The sequence below is a fragment of the Rhinopithecus bieti genome, unplaced genomic scaffold (assembly GCF_001698545.2).
Source record: "Rhinopithecus bieti isolate Rb0 unplaced genomic scaffold, ASM169854v2 scaffold_51732, whole genome shotgun sequence".
In the NCBI taxonomy this organism is placed as follows: Eukaryota; Metazoa; Chordata; class Mammalia; order Primates; family Cercopithecidae; genus Rhinopithecus; species Rhinopithecus bieti.
The window spans coordinates 361,533-377,607 of record NW_016821090.1 but is presented as its reverse complement, the minus strand read 5'-3'; the positions used below and the strand labels follow the sequence as shown (position 1 = coordinate 377,607).

The window sequence follows — 16,075 nt, the reverse complement described above, 5'->3', positions numbered from 1 at the left end:
TTGTTCATTAACTCACCGCTCTGTAAATGTTTGATGACTACTTACTTGCTCAGTCAGACTGTCTATAGGTAAAAGTTAAGGCCCATCTTCCAGTTCTGTGATTTGTGTGCAACACTTCAATATGGAAACTGATAACTGCTGAAAGATTAGCGTATAGCACTGTCATTTATTTTATTAAGTGCATTCTTTCTTTTCCTAGAACTTTGAGAAGATAATACATAAGTTCACATCAATATGTAACCATTTGGCACAGCTTCCTGGGAGGAATAATAAGAAAACATGCTTTGGAGGAAAACTCATCTCAAGATACAAAATGAATGGCTATGCATAATAACAATAAAAATATATTCCCCAAACAAATCTTAATGTTTATTTTTACCCGATCTTCCAGAAAAGATTTAAGGTATATAAATGCACACAATATACAACAAGATAATTGAGGGAGGAACATGGAATGTGGGGAAGAAGAGAGTAGGAGAGATCAAATAAAGCAAGGAGTGGAGTTAAATACAAATGCACACTGCCTAATATATATTTAAAATTGGTCAAAGTTTTGACTCTAAATTTTCTTGCAGAAAATGAGGAAAGGGTGACATGTAGATTTATATCGTTTGCAAACTGTAGTACAGTCCAACAGTCCAGGCAGTGTACCTAACTCCCTGAGGGTAAGAAAATGCAAGAAGGTAATAAACCAATTTTGTTTTCTTTTGTTTATTTTCCTCTCTCACGATGTACTCTGAATGATGTTTTCTGCAGTGGCATGCTCTTAAGCCCATAGCCAGAGTAATATGTGGTTCCCAGCATGTTAGCCGTGACACCCTCCTTTTCATTCCACTCAGGGGAAATATTAGATTGCAAATGAGTGAGAATAATGTTGCTGAATGATTAAGTTTTCAATCTAATTTCTTAACTCTAATATTAATAAAAATAAGACACTCACAAGCTTTGATCCCTCTACATTAGTAACAGATTACTGACTGCAGTACTTTCATATTCCAACATAATGTTTGAGAAGCATGCCTGTGAACTGTGTTAAATTATACAAAATCGAATTACATACATGGGAGTTATCAGTAAGGATATTTCTCAATCTTTCTCAGAATGCATTAAAAAATAAGGCAAATCAATTATCGGCTTCCTTTAGATTGTGCAGAGAAATAAGTACAGTCAGTATCTTCACTTTCCTCACTTCCTTCACCTTCCCTGCTCCTGCAGGTTGAGTGTTATTATCTGATGCTTTCCATGGCCTAATGGTATTTGGATATCCATATTATGATTGTGCTGAGTGGCACACTGCTATTACCTCAAGAATGATCCAGACCTTCAAATGCATTGGGAAAAAAACAAAACAAGACAAAACGCTCTTAAAAGTGATACTGTATTTCACCAGCAGATGGCAAGCTACACTCAGTTGTGTGTATATGTGACTAAAGCTGTACAAAGATTTCATACACAAGATATAGAGAAAGGCCATTTCTTTCTAACTGAAGTAGCCAGAAATCTAATAATCAATGTCTAAAGAGATCTATCCAACTAAGCTTTAAGTTGAGTTCGTCTTGGTCTAGAGGGGATTGTGTTTAGTAGTTGGATCACAATAGCAAGAGGTAGGCGTGTAAGGACTGGGGTTAGCAGTACTTGCAAATATCTTCTTGCCCCAGGGGAGAAAGATTTTAAAAGGCTAGAAAGTCACCAGGGCTTCTGCCAAACGGGCTGGTGTTGAATTTTGGCTGGACTTTAGGTGGTAAAAGCATGACCTGGACCACTGTGGCTAAGGCAAGTATGACCTGAAAAATCAGTGGGAAAAGTTGGAGCTTGGGGCTGAGAACTGTCAGCTGCTGAGATACCCAGGAGTGTGGGGATGTGGGTCCAAATTCAGGGACGGGCTTAGTAAGTAGACAATGGGACATCTGTGCTGAAAGCACCTCTATCCCATCAACCAAATACATGAGGATGACTTCGCTGGCATGAGGTCAGTGTCTACGTGACTTCCCCCAGACAGAACAGTCCCCATTCTCTAGTACTGGCTCAGTTGTGCACCTTAACCCTAAAGCCAGAGTCTCTCTGATGTCTACACCCAGTCCATCCAGTCCAGTTCCATGACAGGACACCCAAAGCATTCTTGATTTGAGCCTAATGCTCCTCAGTACCTTCCTTGGATGCCCTGTGGAAGATGGACAGATTTTGTAAAATATGTTGTCCTCTATTTGCGGCCCTCTAGCTGAACTGTCTTGGTGCCCTTTCTGGACACTGAAAGGGATTCCTGACACTGACGCCTATCTGAACTGTGTCTGAACCTGCTCAACCATTGGAAGCTACTTTGGATGACCTCCAAAGCCAGACATTTTATGCTTTTCAAAAAAGAAGAAAGATGACTCAGCAATTGTCTGCCTAATTTTTCAGCTGCTGAAATATTTCAATGACATAATAAATATTTTAAATGGTTAGAATTATTATTAAAATGTTAGTGAATTTTAAAAGTCCATCAGTTTGAATCAACAACATTATTTTAGATTTATTTTGAAACCATGGTGACATTTTACTCTTAATACTATTTTTTTGCTTAACTTCAGTTCTTTGCACCTGGTTATATTATTCAAGTTCTTATAATTTTATGAGATTTAGGAATAGTCCTCTGATTATAAGCCTGCTCTGTTAGCTGAATTTAATTGTTAATAAACAGTTTAACTGTTTTCCCTTTTCATAATATGTCATTAAAGTGAGCCATAGTAGCCATTATAAATTGTTCTCACTGAGATACTGCAGTTGCATGTTTTAGTTATAAAATTGTTCTCATACAAATATCACAACTAAATATATTAGACTTATGCTGTAAAGGCAAAATTACACACCATGGCTTTGTTCTTGCCATTAATTACCTCTTTAAAAATATTTTCTTGCATCCCAGTAGATAGAAATTTCTCTCAGGTAGCAAAGCAAATAAATACTGTAAGATCTGTAGTGGTGATCAACATATTGTTTTTTCAATAAATTTGAAAAGAAAAAGACATGAAAAAGCATAAAGACAAAAGCCCAAGGCTTAGGGATTGAATAGTGTATGGCTGCTGGTTACAGAAATTGACAGAGACATTCTGTTGCTTGACGCTAGTTTATAGATTTTGCTGGAAAAGTGTAGTGATCAAATGTTAATATTTTTATGATTGTCATAGTGTGCTGAGCATGAGAATGTGAATCACGACCTCCAATTGCAGAGGTCATAATGATAAGGGTTCTAGCTCTGCACCCGGAAATTCACTGTCACCTTTGCAGCAAGACCACACTACCGATGGGTTGCTCCCAGTCAGTGACTGAGCACAACAGGGTACTTAGAGCTATCTCTGGGAGAAGGGGGACTCCTTTGACAGATGACTGACTCCAGACTTCCAGATAACCTTGCCAAACCTTCTTTAGACTTTGCAGCAGTCTGGAATGCTTCTACCCAACCTTTCTTCTCTCTTCCCTCTCTCCTTCACTCAGGGTGGACATTCATTGTGTTCTGACAACTCTCTCAGCCCTACTCAGATCCCTCCTCATTCTCTCTCACAGGCATTTTGCACATTTAATTCTGTTTTGGCATTTGCTTCTCTGAGAACCCAGATGAAAACACGTATGATCAAGGGAATAGTTCTCAAATTAGCATGTCTAAATGTCTTTAAACCAAACTACATTCTATATATCCCTCTGTGATAATATTTTTGTAGTATCTGATAATTATAAAAGTAACACATGCTCATTAAAGTACAGAAAACATTTATGCCTTGCACTCTTTTTTTTTTTTTTTTGAGACGGAGTCTCACTCTGTTACCCAGGCTGGAGTACAATGGCGTGATCTTGGCTCACTGCAACCTCTGCCTCCCTGGTTCAAGAGATTCTCTTGCCTCAACCTCCAGAGTAGCTGGGACTACAGGCGCCCGCCACCACACCTAAGTTTTTGTATTTTTGATAGAGACAGGGTTTTACCATGTTAGCCAGGATAGTCTCGATCTCCTGACCTTGTAATCTGCCCGCCTCAGCCTCCCAAAGTGCTGGGACTACAGGTGTGAGCCACTGCCCCCAGCCTATGCCTTGCACTCTCTTCTGGCAACATTTTTTATGGTCTTTAGTATTCAATAATGCAGGAAAGTTATTTGTGTCACAAACACCTATCTTACCCTGGCATGACTTGAGAACCACATTTAAAAGTCCATTTTCACAAATTATTGGTAAAATAGACTCTGATACATCCAAGCTATGCAACCGTCCAATATAAACCTACTGTTGCATTCTTTACGTGGAGCAATTTTCATGCTGCCTTATTAAGTTCATATAACAAAACAGAAAGAAAGACGCAGAGGATTGACACCAAAATGCTAATTTTGACATTTTGAGTAGCTACTTTGACATTTTGGGTCTTTTTTTTTTTTTTTTTTTTTTTTTTTTTTTTTTTTTTTTTTTTTGCTTATCTCTGTTGTTTGAATAATAAGTGGGGATATTCCATTGCTATCCTAGGGTTCAGCATCTTCTTTGGGGTGCTTTAAATTAAAGCAGTTACTCTATCTTGGGTACTTCATTCATCTGGAGAACATGGCATGCTTCCTTATCAGTTAAATCACACAGTTGACAATTAACTGATATTATGGCTAATAATATCAGTTAATTACTGATATATTGTTGGTTGGCATGCCTCTCCCTATGACGTAATACATCTTTCAGTGTAAACTGCTTTTCAAAAGTATTTTCCGTTAGGAAATATGGTCAGTATTAGCATAAATTAGACTATAACAAGAAGCAGAAATTTGTTATCCTGTTGCTTTCTATGGTGATAAATAAGTAGTCCCTCTAGCAGCCTAGATTTATGTTACCAAAAAATCAGTGGACTTTGGACTGGTAAATCAAAATTCAGGAAATTTGAAGGCCCGAATTGGTCTCTAGCTATGTGCAAGAAGTCAGAAAAACTTACACAACCTTTCTCCAACAAGCGAGGTTATGACTTCTGAGGTCTTAGTCAACCTTTTCATTCCATGATTCCAAATAACTATTTTTGCTTTTTGAATTGGTAATAATAACAGGTACATCCTTGCAGTAAAAACGTGCTCTTCTTTTTTACTCAGGAACTGGTTACCCCAACCAGAAACACCCTCAAGCTACTAGGGGGTTTGTTGTAAGAATGCGATAGACAATCTTATAGGTATCCAAGGTTTTGTTGTAAGAATGCAATAAGCAATCATATCGGTATCCAAGGAGAGAAACCAAAAGTGTGATCAGACTGCATTGGTTTAGAGCTGAAAAGTAAGAATTAAGGCTATTTATGTAAGTTCTCATGTATCTTAAAAGGAGGCTAGACAGAGAGCATCTATTAGCAGTTCTGCTATACTGTAATTCTTCAGTTCCTATAGTTAACCAGTTACATTATCAAGTTTAATTGTTAAAAAATAGAGGAGGTTGCATAGGCTTTTCTGGCAGTTAAGAAATCTATCTATCTATCTATCTATCTATCTATCTATCTATCTATCCATCCATCCATCCATCCATCTATCTTTCTATCTGTCTATCTATCAATCATCTATCCATCCATTCATTTATTTATATACTTTGAGGGGCTCAAATCACTATTTCCCAGTGGCCAGGAGTATAGGAAGTGCTGAGAATGTTGTCAGCTGATGGTTCACAGATGAAGGGAGGAGTTTTGTCCAAGGTGGCCACCAGTTACAACTTTAAATTTATGATAAATATGGAGAAGGAGAAACAATCTCAGCGAGGGTTTCCATACACCATACACTTAATGAGCATTTGCATCCACCGATGTTCCAAGCATTCTGGGGCGTAATTGACAAGATCAAGAACTTTCCTTGCTGAGCATACTCCTAGGCCCGAAAATGCTATTTAAACAAACGTATCCCAAGGTACTAATGAAGGATACACACAGACATTTGACTATTGAGATGTTTATTCAGTATGGTCAGTGAAGAAACCTACCTAAGTATCCAATAGCACAACAGTTTGTTGAGTAATGCATACTATGGAATGTAACACAACTGTTAGAAATGAGGTGGTATCTGCTTTCTTGACATGAAAACATATCTCACTAAAGGGCCAAGCAAAGGAGGCAGGTTATGAAACACATGTATAGCAGGCTCCTAGTTTTATTTATTCAAATCGTTTTATAAGTGCATAAGAAACACCTGGAGAAAAATATGCCAAAATACTAATAGTGATTACCTCTGTGTAGTGGAGAGTAGGATTAGATAGGGCTTTATTTCCTTTGGGCGTTGTGCATTTATTGAATGCCTTATAGAGAATACATGCCTATTGTGTTAGCAAAAGGCCAATAAAATTGTTTTTTTAAATAAATGCCTCCAATTGTCCACAATTATGAAATTTGTTGATAAAATACTGCAAGATAAGTTCTTCTTTTCTGATTAAAGTATCCCAACTGTCAAGTAATTCTCATTTCAGAGATGGAACCTCAACTTTCCTCTCTGTATATTTATATTTAACTCCTCTCACATGTATTTAGGCAAAGAAAATATTTAAGTGAAGAAAACAAATTTTTGGCACTCACATGAAGGCCATTTTTATACTTGTCAAATTATTCTCAGGGTGGATGTCCTGGGAAGTGAGATGAGTGACGTACCTCTCTTGTTGTGGGTATAAAATACTTGAGCATTAGCCAACTAATTAGTACCTAACTCCTAATCGTACAAACTCACTGTTTCTGGTGCTGCTTAAGAGGGTGTTGACAAGAAGCATCATGATCATGAAATCAGGTAACCAAAAAACAGGAATCCAGACATTGTCTGCCTCTCCTTTTTATTTATTTTCTTTATTATTACTTTTGTTTTAGAGTTTCTAGCTAAAACAGAGCTGAAAAGTCATTGTAAAAAAGACACATTATAATTTTCCATATGCTACTTCTCTAGATTTTCAAAAAATCCCCTTTCATCACAAAATCCTTCTGCAGACCACAAACACATAAAGATCTTTTAGACATTCATTCCACTACCATTCCTTCTTAGAAGCATTAGATTTTCGATCTCATTTTAAAACATCACTAACATTGTAACAACAGATACCAAACGGTAATAAAACATACTGTAAAAACTTACATGTTTTGTTTGAAATATGGCATTTATTTTACAATGCACATATTAGGTCAAATTGTAACAAGCATTATTTCCCCTACTCTCCTAGAGTATGCACACAGGTTACTCTGAATGCAATGCAGTAAGCCTTTTCCACCAACTTTAACTCACCTTCTGTACCAAAGGGCAAACCTACCACTATGGCTTGTGATGGCTTACAAAGAAAAACTGAAGCATAGCATTAAGAAAAATGCTGCAAGATGTGTCTATGAAGAGCACTGCAGTGAGTTGTTAGGGCAAGGGGCACATGGCCTTGCATAGGCTGTCCCAGGCAATGCCCAGCCTCATCCTGTAAGGAAGTCGGAAGTCTCCGTTTTGGAAACTAGTTAGCTCACACTTTTTTCGGGTTTGTTTTCTTCTGGGCACTCCTAGTTTTAATGTTCTTCTTGGGGCTGGCTGGTTTGGGAGCAGGAGGCTTTCCCTTTGGTTTGGGGGGATTACTACGACTGGTGCGCCCAGCTGTTTTCTTCTTGTCCTGAATTGTTCTCCGCTGTTCCCGCAGCCTCTCTTCCCACTGCTGAAAGGCAATTTGTAAACATGACTGTTAAATTATCTCATCCCTTTATGGTGCTCAGCTAATATCAAAATTAAGGCAAGTTTTTCACTGTAATATGCTAATGACGGTAACAATTGTAATAGCTACCCTATGTCAAGCCCTTATCAGGTACCAGGTGACTCGGAAAGTGCTCAGTGTGTGATGAAGTTTTCACGTGCATTAATTTCATTGAAACAACAGTCCTTCTAAATAAGCGCCATTGACAGGGGCAGGAAACAAGCACAAAGAGGTTATTTGCAGGCCACAGAGCTAGTAAATGTCAGAGTCAGGATTCAAATTCACCCACTCTGACTCCAGAGCCAGAGGCCCTCACCCATGCACTTTTGACCACTAGCCCCATAATGCAACATTCCTACAGTGCAGAGTCTTCTAAAAAGGCTCTTATTTCATGGCTACTAGCATTAGTTTACCCCATGTCACTAGGAAGTCAGGGGTTTGTTCACTTCATTCTCCCACATCCAAAGGAAGACAGAGGCCCCTTCTACACCTAGTCATCCGCTAACGTGCTAGCTATCCAGAATCATTGGGAAATGAGCCATTCTGAAAAATCAAGTCTCTCTGATAGCAAAAAATTTATTCTTTAAATAGCTCAAGTAAGGAACAACAAAAAAGTGAGTCCGATTGAATTGTCATTGCTTTATATTAACACATATGTCCCTGCTTGGTTAGAGTCTATTTCATTCAGCCAAAAGTTTGACCACAGTCATCAGCTGGGTATTATCCTAGGCAGTAGGAATGCAATGAAAAGAAAAACATTGTCCCCACTGTGCTACGACACAATTCTAGTCTATTCTAAACTAATAAACTCATTACAGTATGTTGCTATCATGTGGTGATATTTTCAAATTCCTACTGAAGTTTATTGGAAAATATGCTGCAAAAGTGAATGGTCCCACAGCTCTGATTATTGAAAGCTTTCCTCAGCAAGCTCAGGTTCTCACGGTCTGTTTGCCTTCTGTATTGATGCTTCTAATCTACTGTAGTCCTGGAAACCAGATAACCAATCCTGCTAGAATTTCCTGTCTAATAGAACTAAGCATGCTTCTGAGCAGCTCATGAGTTGTAGATCTGACTTAACACAATAGTGTTTGGTTCTCTTATTCAGAAGTACACTGACTAGGGGAGGCTGTGTTCTAACTACATTCTCCATAAGTCATTGTTAATATATACTTTCCTCTTGCCCGGGACTTTTCATTGGTGCAAACTAAGAGAGTACAGGTAGTAGCAATATGTTTTGTGAACCTGTAAACATAAATTCTTCTTAATGAATATGGACATATTTTGCAGAGAAGGGAAGCTTTAAAAATTTCAAACCAATTACCTGATGTCTTTAGATTGGGTTGTAATTTCATATTTCTGGGCAAAAAATTATTTAACTCCTCTAACTGAATTACCAATATTTCTATGATGTTACCACAAAATCCTAGATTTGACTGCAAAACAATTACTTTTGTGTATGATTTTGACAAAAGTCTTAAGTTATTATAAATATAGGAAAAGATTCTGCTATGTATAGTGATAGGGTAAGTTTTATTATCAGATATTTCCACCCTTCCAAATATATGTCAGATTTAGTCTCAATGGATATTAAGTCTGCTCAAGGATCTCATGGTTCACTAAAACAATTACATGTAATAAAGAAACAAAAGGCTCATTTAACTTGGAAATAACCAGTACATTAGTATTAAACACAACTTCACAACCTTTGAAGTTGAATGACAGATTCCTGGTAAAAATTCTGAGTGAGAATAGCTACACTCTTAACAGCCTATTCAAAAGACACATACTGTTGTTATTGCTGGCTCTTATGAGAGCTTGGAGATGAGACAATGGGAAGAATTCCCCAATTCTAAAGAAATCTTTTATGTGCACTTACATCCATCTTCACAGTGTCGTTCATGATACTTACTATGGATCTTTTACTAAGCTGATCTCTCCATTTTTCAACTAAGCAATTTTCAAGAAGCATCATCCTGAAAACAAATTACCTTAGTAAGCAGATTTTGTTACAAAAGTAAAAGCTAAAATTACAGAAAATTTAAAAAAATTATTCAACAACCCTTTACCCCATAATCCACATATCCACCATTTAATTTTATTGGTGTTTCCTTTCATTCCTACTTGTAACAATATTTATTACAGTTATTAGACCACATCGTGTATTTAGATGATCTGTAAATTTCCTTTTGTCATTTTATGATCTAAATTTTCTGATGTAATTAGAATAATTAAAAAATATAATGTTAATAATGTAATATTATAAATATGGATATCCATAATATATCCAGCATTTTTTTATTGCTGAATTCCCTTTTGCTTAGCTATGATTACCAGTGTTGCATTGGATAACCCTGTATACAGTAGTGTGCACTGGCTTATTTTCTTAGGACAGATTTTTAAAATAGAATAACTGAGTCAAAGGGTATGTATTTTTTAAAAAGATTTTCAATGCATAGTGCCAAGTTGTTTTCAAAATGGTTGCACTTTTATCCAATTCATTAACATTAAGCATTAGGTGAAAATGGAATCTTGTTTTTATTTGGATTTAGAATCAAGGAGATAATTTTTTAAATGTTTACTTACTATTTGTATTATATTTGTATTACTATTTGAACTTCTCTATATAAATTTATGTACATATATTTCTATATCGTGGTCTCGATGTTTAAATATTAATTTTATGAACTCTTTAGTAAGAATACAATTTTTTCATATCTTTTGCAAGTATATTTATCAATTTTATATGCTTTTCTATCATTATTTGTGATTTTTATGTGTATAATATTATGCGGTCAAATACGTGTATTGATATTTTTCCTTGTAATTTCTTACATTAGTTTTATGTTTACAAATTACTTTGCTTTTCAGATATATTTAGTCACCTAATTTTATCCTGTTTTTTTAAGTTCTTACAATATTTATCTATTTAATCCATTTGAAAGTTATTGTATAGTATAATATAAAGTGCATTAAAACCTGTTTCAAGAGTTTTTCCTCCATTTTATTTATCTTTACATCCACTATTGCATCGCATGGTTTTAACAAGTGTAACTTTACACCAGTTTTGCAGGTCTCATAAAGCAGATTTCCTCTCTTATTTTCACAATCGTCTTTACATACCCTTACCAATTTATTAGAATCATTTGTGAGGACATAAATCCCAATTATCCAAAAATGTTTTTACTGGAATGGATTATAATCCATTCACCTCTCCAGATAGAATGAAATGACTAGCAGCCTGGTATCCCCAACTGCATCTCTAGCACTGCAGCAGATGCAAACACCTTGGTAGAGATGAGTCCAGAATCACTGATTGCTTCTTTAGGGAGACAAGATACAAGCAGAGTCTGGCTTTAAAACCAAGAATACACGGTGATATCCATGTTGCAAGGAGGGCACCCAAGTACTGATAGAATACAGAAAAGTGAAGTTAGTTCTCAAAGTTGTTTTTGGTTTCTTTTCAGAAGAATAGTCTTAGTTTATATCTAGAAGAAACAGGTGAGCATTAACAGCAGAGAATGGGAGGGATGACTTGTTATGTAAAACTGAGTGATTTTGCTGGAGAACTATACTGCAATCAACTTACAGGGCCCAACATGGAGGCTGGGCTCAAGAGTTTGACTTTATATTATAAGTAATGTACCAATATCCAAAAATATAAATAAATAGATAAATAAATAAGAAGAAGGAAAGAGAGGCCAGGAAGACAAATACACCCAGCTAGAATTTTTGTGTATGAGTGTGTGTGAAGCATATACATATTTGTTTATGCTTTGCCTTGTGATGTTTGAATTGAGAATCACATATTCGATTCAGAAATCATCTTAAAGTGTGCGTGTGTGTGTGTGCAATACTCTATCAAATATTGTAAAGTGTTTATATGGAAACATGCGGAACTATAGTCTCAGATGCCTACTTACTTGATCTGTAAGCTATTAAAGTGGCCTTAAGAATTTAGTATTTGTGACTCTAAAATTGTTTGAATGATTTGAAAAGAATTGTTCTTCTCTTAAAATAATTGACTTGCCTATAAATTGAAAATCACTTAACTCGAATCTTGAACCATGGATTTCTTTTTTTTTTTTTTTTTTTTTTTTGAACGGAGTCTCGCTGTGCCGCCCAGCCACCGCTGGAGTGCAGTGAGCGCCTTCCGGCTCACTGCGCAAGCTCTCCCGGGTCCATCCGCCATTCTTCCCTCGCCCGCCTCAGCCTCCGAGTCAGCCGTGCGACTACCAGTGGCCCGCACCCAGCGCCGGCTAGATTTTTTTTTTTCTTTTTTTTTTGTTTTTTTTTTTCTTCATGTATTCTTTAGGTAGAGCACGGGGTTTCACCGTGTTAGCCGCGAGGATCTCGATCTCCTGACTCGTGATCCACCCGCTCGGCCTCCAAAGCTGGCCCTGGATTACACGCGGCTTACCAACCGCGCCCGCCTGAAATGGATTTTTAAAGACTCTATTCAAATACTCATATTTTGATTTTTCCTTCATCCTGTGAAGAATTGACAGTTAGAATATATGCTATTCAAACAGAGGCATCTGTTAAACTAATTTTTTTTTAAAAGCCATTGGCATATTTTGTTATATTTTTAAACCATGACTGCTAACGGAGATTGAAGTTTTTCTAACAGTGTGCAGACAGTTCCTTCTGCCTCTTTGTGCCTACCTTGAGCGCCACTCATAACACATGATGAGAACATCTTGATGGGGCAGGATGTGTGGACACTGGCAAGAAGAATTCGTAATGAGAGGGACTTGAGTTCGAGGGATGGGTGATGAGGACTTGAAGATCTCTTTTACATCCACCACCGTTGTGACCTCATTGCAGCCACTCCTCTGCACAGCTTTTATTTTGGCATGAATAACTGCAATTTAAAAATAGATGAAAGTGTTGTTGAAGGTTTTGGGGAAAAACTAGGGATGGTGTATTCATGCCAACTTCTGAGCCTCTCTTAAAGAATCACTCCTGTAATTATGGTTATGTCCAAGCGGCCTGAGAGCAGGCAAAAAGCCCACACAGTCATATGCTAAATGGATGGTGTCCTATATTGTCAACATTGTCTTAAATGTTCTGGGGCATACTGCAAGATGGGAAAGCAAATGGAAAGGCAGGTTTTAGTCTTTCTCTGCCTTTAGGTCAGTAAAAAATTCACAGTATTTGTATTCTCCCCTGTGGTGATTCGAAGTGAGGATCATATATTTTCAGATCAGAAGTCATCTTAAGGTTTGCATTTCTTCCATCACTCATCTGATGCTTCAGCTGCTTCTGTTTTACAGAGATAGTTATTAGTCATAACATTTTTGAAGTGGAGGGAGTCTCTGAGGACTACTTTTAATTTCACAGACTGACAAAGTAGACCCATGGTGAGCAGAGATAGAGCTGTTATTACAGATGGCTGTTAATGTCACTGTCTCTGACCAAGTTTTAAATGCTGGTTTCTGTGGTCTCTTGTTATTACTGCCTCCCATAGAGTTGTAATCAGCCTAATATGGCTCTGTCTTGGATTCCATTTCAGGCAGCCAGTTTATGAATACACCAAAGGACTTGATTACAAAATGGTTTCTTCATCAAGGTCATTCCAAGGCCATAACACCCAAGAGAACAACATGACAGTGAAACTCAGATTAGTATCTCAGGCCGGATCTTGGCAGAGGAGGGACTAAGTAAATCAGATTAGGATGGTATCTACATAGAGCAGGCTTTAAGAAAAAAAGCTACAGGAAAAGATAAACTACTTTTTGTTGTTGCTGAATTACCCATATTGGCTAAATATGATCCTTAAATCTGATAGCTTTGTAAGAGCTTACTTTTTTCAGATTTTTATGTTTCTGTGATCCTCCTACTTTCACGTCTGATATATATCCTAAAGTTTCTTACTGATATAAAATTTCAATTTGCAAGATGAAAACTAAGTCAGCAAACAAAATAAGCATTTTCCCTAAAACCACTTTAGGTTATTTCAGCAGAAATAATTTAAGACATGCAATGAAATATAAAGTAGCCAGCCCAAACAGACGTTTTAAAATGTCTGCCTTTTACATTTCTTTTGAACTGAAAAGAATATATGTTAATTAAAATTACTTTCAGATGACAAAAGTGAAATTAAAATTACTTAAAACATTTCAAATTTCATGACTGACTTATTCTTGAAAGAAAATGCTGAGTGGTTCTTTCAAGTAAGAGAGAGGAGGGCATTTAAACTATTTCAATAGTGTAACCATAGGATTTTGTGATTAACATATTTTTTTCACAGTTTCTTTAAGATGTTAAATATTTGTAGCTATTCACAAGTAAAAGGATATGCAGGCAGATCCTAATTCTCTGGGCCTATGGGCCTTAATTCTCCAACTCTCAGATAATCAGATCCACTTTCCCATTCTTTCTGCAGCAGTAAAAACTCAGGAAGAGAACAGGTGGGATGTGCCATCCAGGCTGATCAGCACTTCTTACCAAGACAAGGAGGATCAAGATGTCAAACTTTTAATCTGATGCATGTAATTGTTATCACCTGGATCATTTCCTTTGTTTGCACTTGATTTATCCAGAAAAGCAAGACATTTTGCAGTTGTTATTGTGCCATATATTAATAGAATTCACATAATCGACTAGAAAAATAGTCAACCTTTTGTTTACTTTGTGACTAGCTTTAATGAGAGCAACCGTATTGAGATTCCAGCTTTGTAATGAACCAAGTCTCAAAAGTCAATGGCTTTAACAGATGACTTACCATAGCTGTAGTTTTTGCTGAGATATGTTGCCAAAGTTGGCTTCACCTTTTTACACTTGCACCGATCTAAAAAAGGCAAAAGAGGCAGAAAGTTGGAAAGAGTACAGAAATCACTCTGGAGAGGAGAAGTAGAGGGAACATCCAAGAAGAAAGAACTCACCAGGGCTTAGGCGTTTACAGTCAACATCAAGAGGCCTTTCCTGTACCATCATGTCTGCTGTGATGTCTATCCACTTAACATCTGAAACACAAACAGGACCACATGGGCGTGGTTGGTGATTTGGTCTATTCACCCAGCTGGTATAAGGAGCCCTCTGAAGATATAAACTAACACAGTATCACAAAAGAATAGTACTTAATAGTAAAAATGGGCCAAGTGAGGTGGCTCACGCCTGTAATCCCAGCACTTTGGGAGGCTGAGACGGGTGGATCACCTGAGGTCAGGAGTTTGAGACCAGCCTGGCCAATATGGCAAAACCCTGTCTCTACTAAAAATACAAACATTTGCCAGGCAAGGTGGTGGACACCTGTAATCCTGGCTACTTGGGAGGCTGAGGTAGGAGAATCACTTGAACCCGGGAGGCAAAGGTTACAGTGTGCTGAGATTGTGCCATTGCACTCCAGCCTGGGTAACACAGCAAGGATCCATCTAAAAAAAATACGTATTTATACAGCAAAAGCGGCATGTGACTGTTGACTTCTCCTTTCATAGTGATATCCAGGGCTTAGGAAAGAGATCCTCTGGGGGAATATTCGCCTATCCAAGCACAAATTGATGTGAATGTATATCCATTTAACCTCACTGGTATATACAACCCAACTGGATAAATCACATCACTCTCTCCCAAAGTCATATTGAAATGTCGATTTTCCAAGTTAACAGTTTATATTAATCAAAGTAACCAAAATATTTCCAAATCCCCACCTCATATCTTGCAGTGCAGAAACAGTTCAGAGGTATATAACCAAAACCAAGCGTAACCCTCTATTATTTATATAATTTAAACAATAAATATGTTTTTTTCCCCCTAAAACTCTAAACTAGAGAGGAGTTTCCATTTACCCCATTCACTTGACCACTCCTCCTTCATGTTTAGGGCAATGCTCTGGGAATAAGTTCAGAGATTCCAGCACAGCAATATCATAGTCTCTTTAAATGTGGGGTAACCTGGGTCAGAGAAAGCCTGGATAAAATAATGCAAAAATATTCCTAGGTTTCATTTCAAGAAGTGAATTTAAACTTCTCCTTCTTCCTAGAAAAACAATCAAATGACCAAAGGAAAAAGAAGGAAGTGGAAGTGGAGATGGGGTTAACTAAAATGCCACAGTAGTTGACTCGGGGTCAACGACCATGAAACAGACCTCACAATTTTCCAGGGAAACTGCAATTACAAATCTCACTCCTGGTGGGAAGCAATGACCATTACTGCTTTTCAGAAGAAAACTTTTTAAGAAGTAGCACTAAATGGAGCGAGTATTGGCACCTGCCTAGTGAGATTATTTTGGACATTAAATGAGTGAATAACGTGTAATGTGCTTAACACTTGCTCAGACACCTAGCAACACCTGTTTACTGCTATTCTCATTTCTGTTACTACTGTAAATGCAAACATCGTCGAAGGCTCCCTTTGTAAGCAAAATGTTTTTTTTTTTTTTTTTTTTTTTTTTTTTTTTTTT

The 16,075-nt window shown here is 37.1% G+C and overlaps 2 protein-coding genes across 5 annotated transcripts in view; one reads left to right on the top strand and one right to left on the bottom strand.

Annotated features, from left to right (window-relative positions):
* NME8 (NME/NM23 family member 8) overlaps positions 1–354 on the top strand; it is a 48,124-nt gene extending 47,770 nt beyond the window's left edge. For all 4 annotated transcript variants that reach the window (XM_017860171.1, XM_017860174.1, XM_017860173.1 and 1 more), the window contains one exon: positions 200–354. The gene's annotated coding sequence lies outside the window, so the exon portion shown is untranslated. The remainder of the gene's footprint in view (positions 1–199) is intronic.
* Positions 355–5,905: 5,551 nt separating this feature from the next.
* The window catches only part of SFRP4 (secreted frizzled related protein 4), a 14,466-nt gene continuing 4,296 nt past the window's right edge, over positions 5,906–16,075 (bottom strand). The window contains exons 2-6 of the mRNA XM_017860170.1: positions 14,559–14,639; positions 14,399–14,464; positions 12,337–12,535; positions 9,584–9,647; positions 5,906–7,635 (exon numbers count right to left, since the gene is read on the bottom strand). Coding sequence (XP_017715659.1) covers positions 7,450–7,635; positions 9,584–9,647; positions 12,337–12,535; positions 14,399–14,464; positions 14,559–14,639 — 596 coding nt within the window. The 3' untranslated portion in view covers positions 5,906–7,449. The remainder of the gene's footprint in view (positions 7,636–9,583; positions 9,648–12,336; positions 12,536–14,398; positions 14,465–14,558; positions 14,640–16,075) is intronic.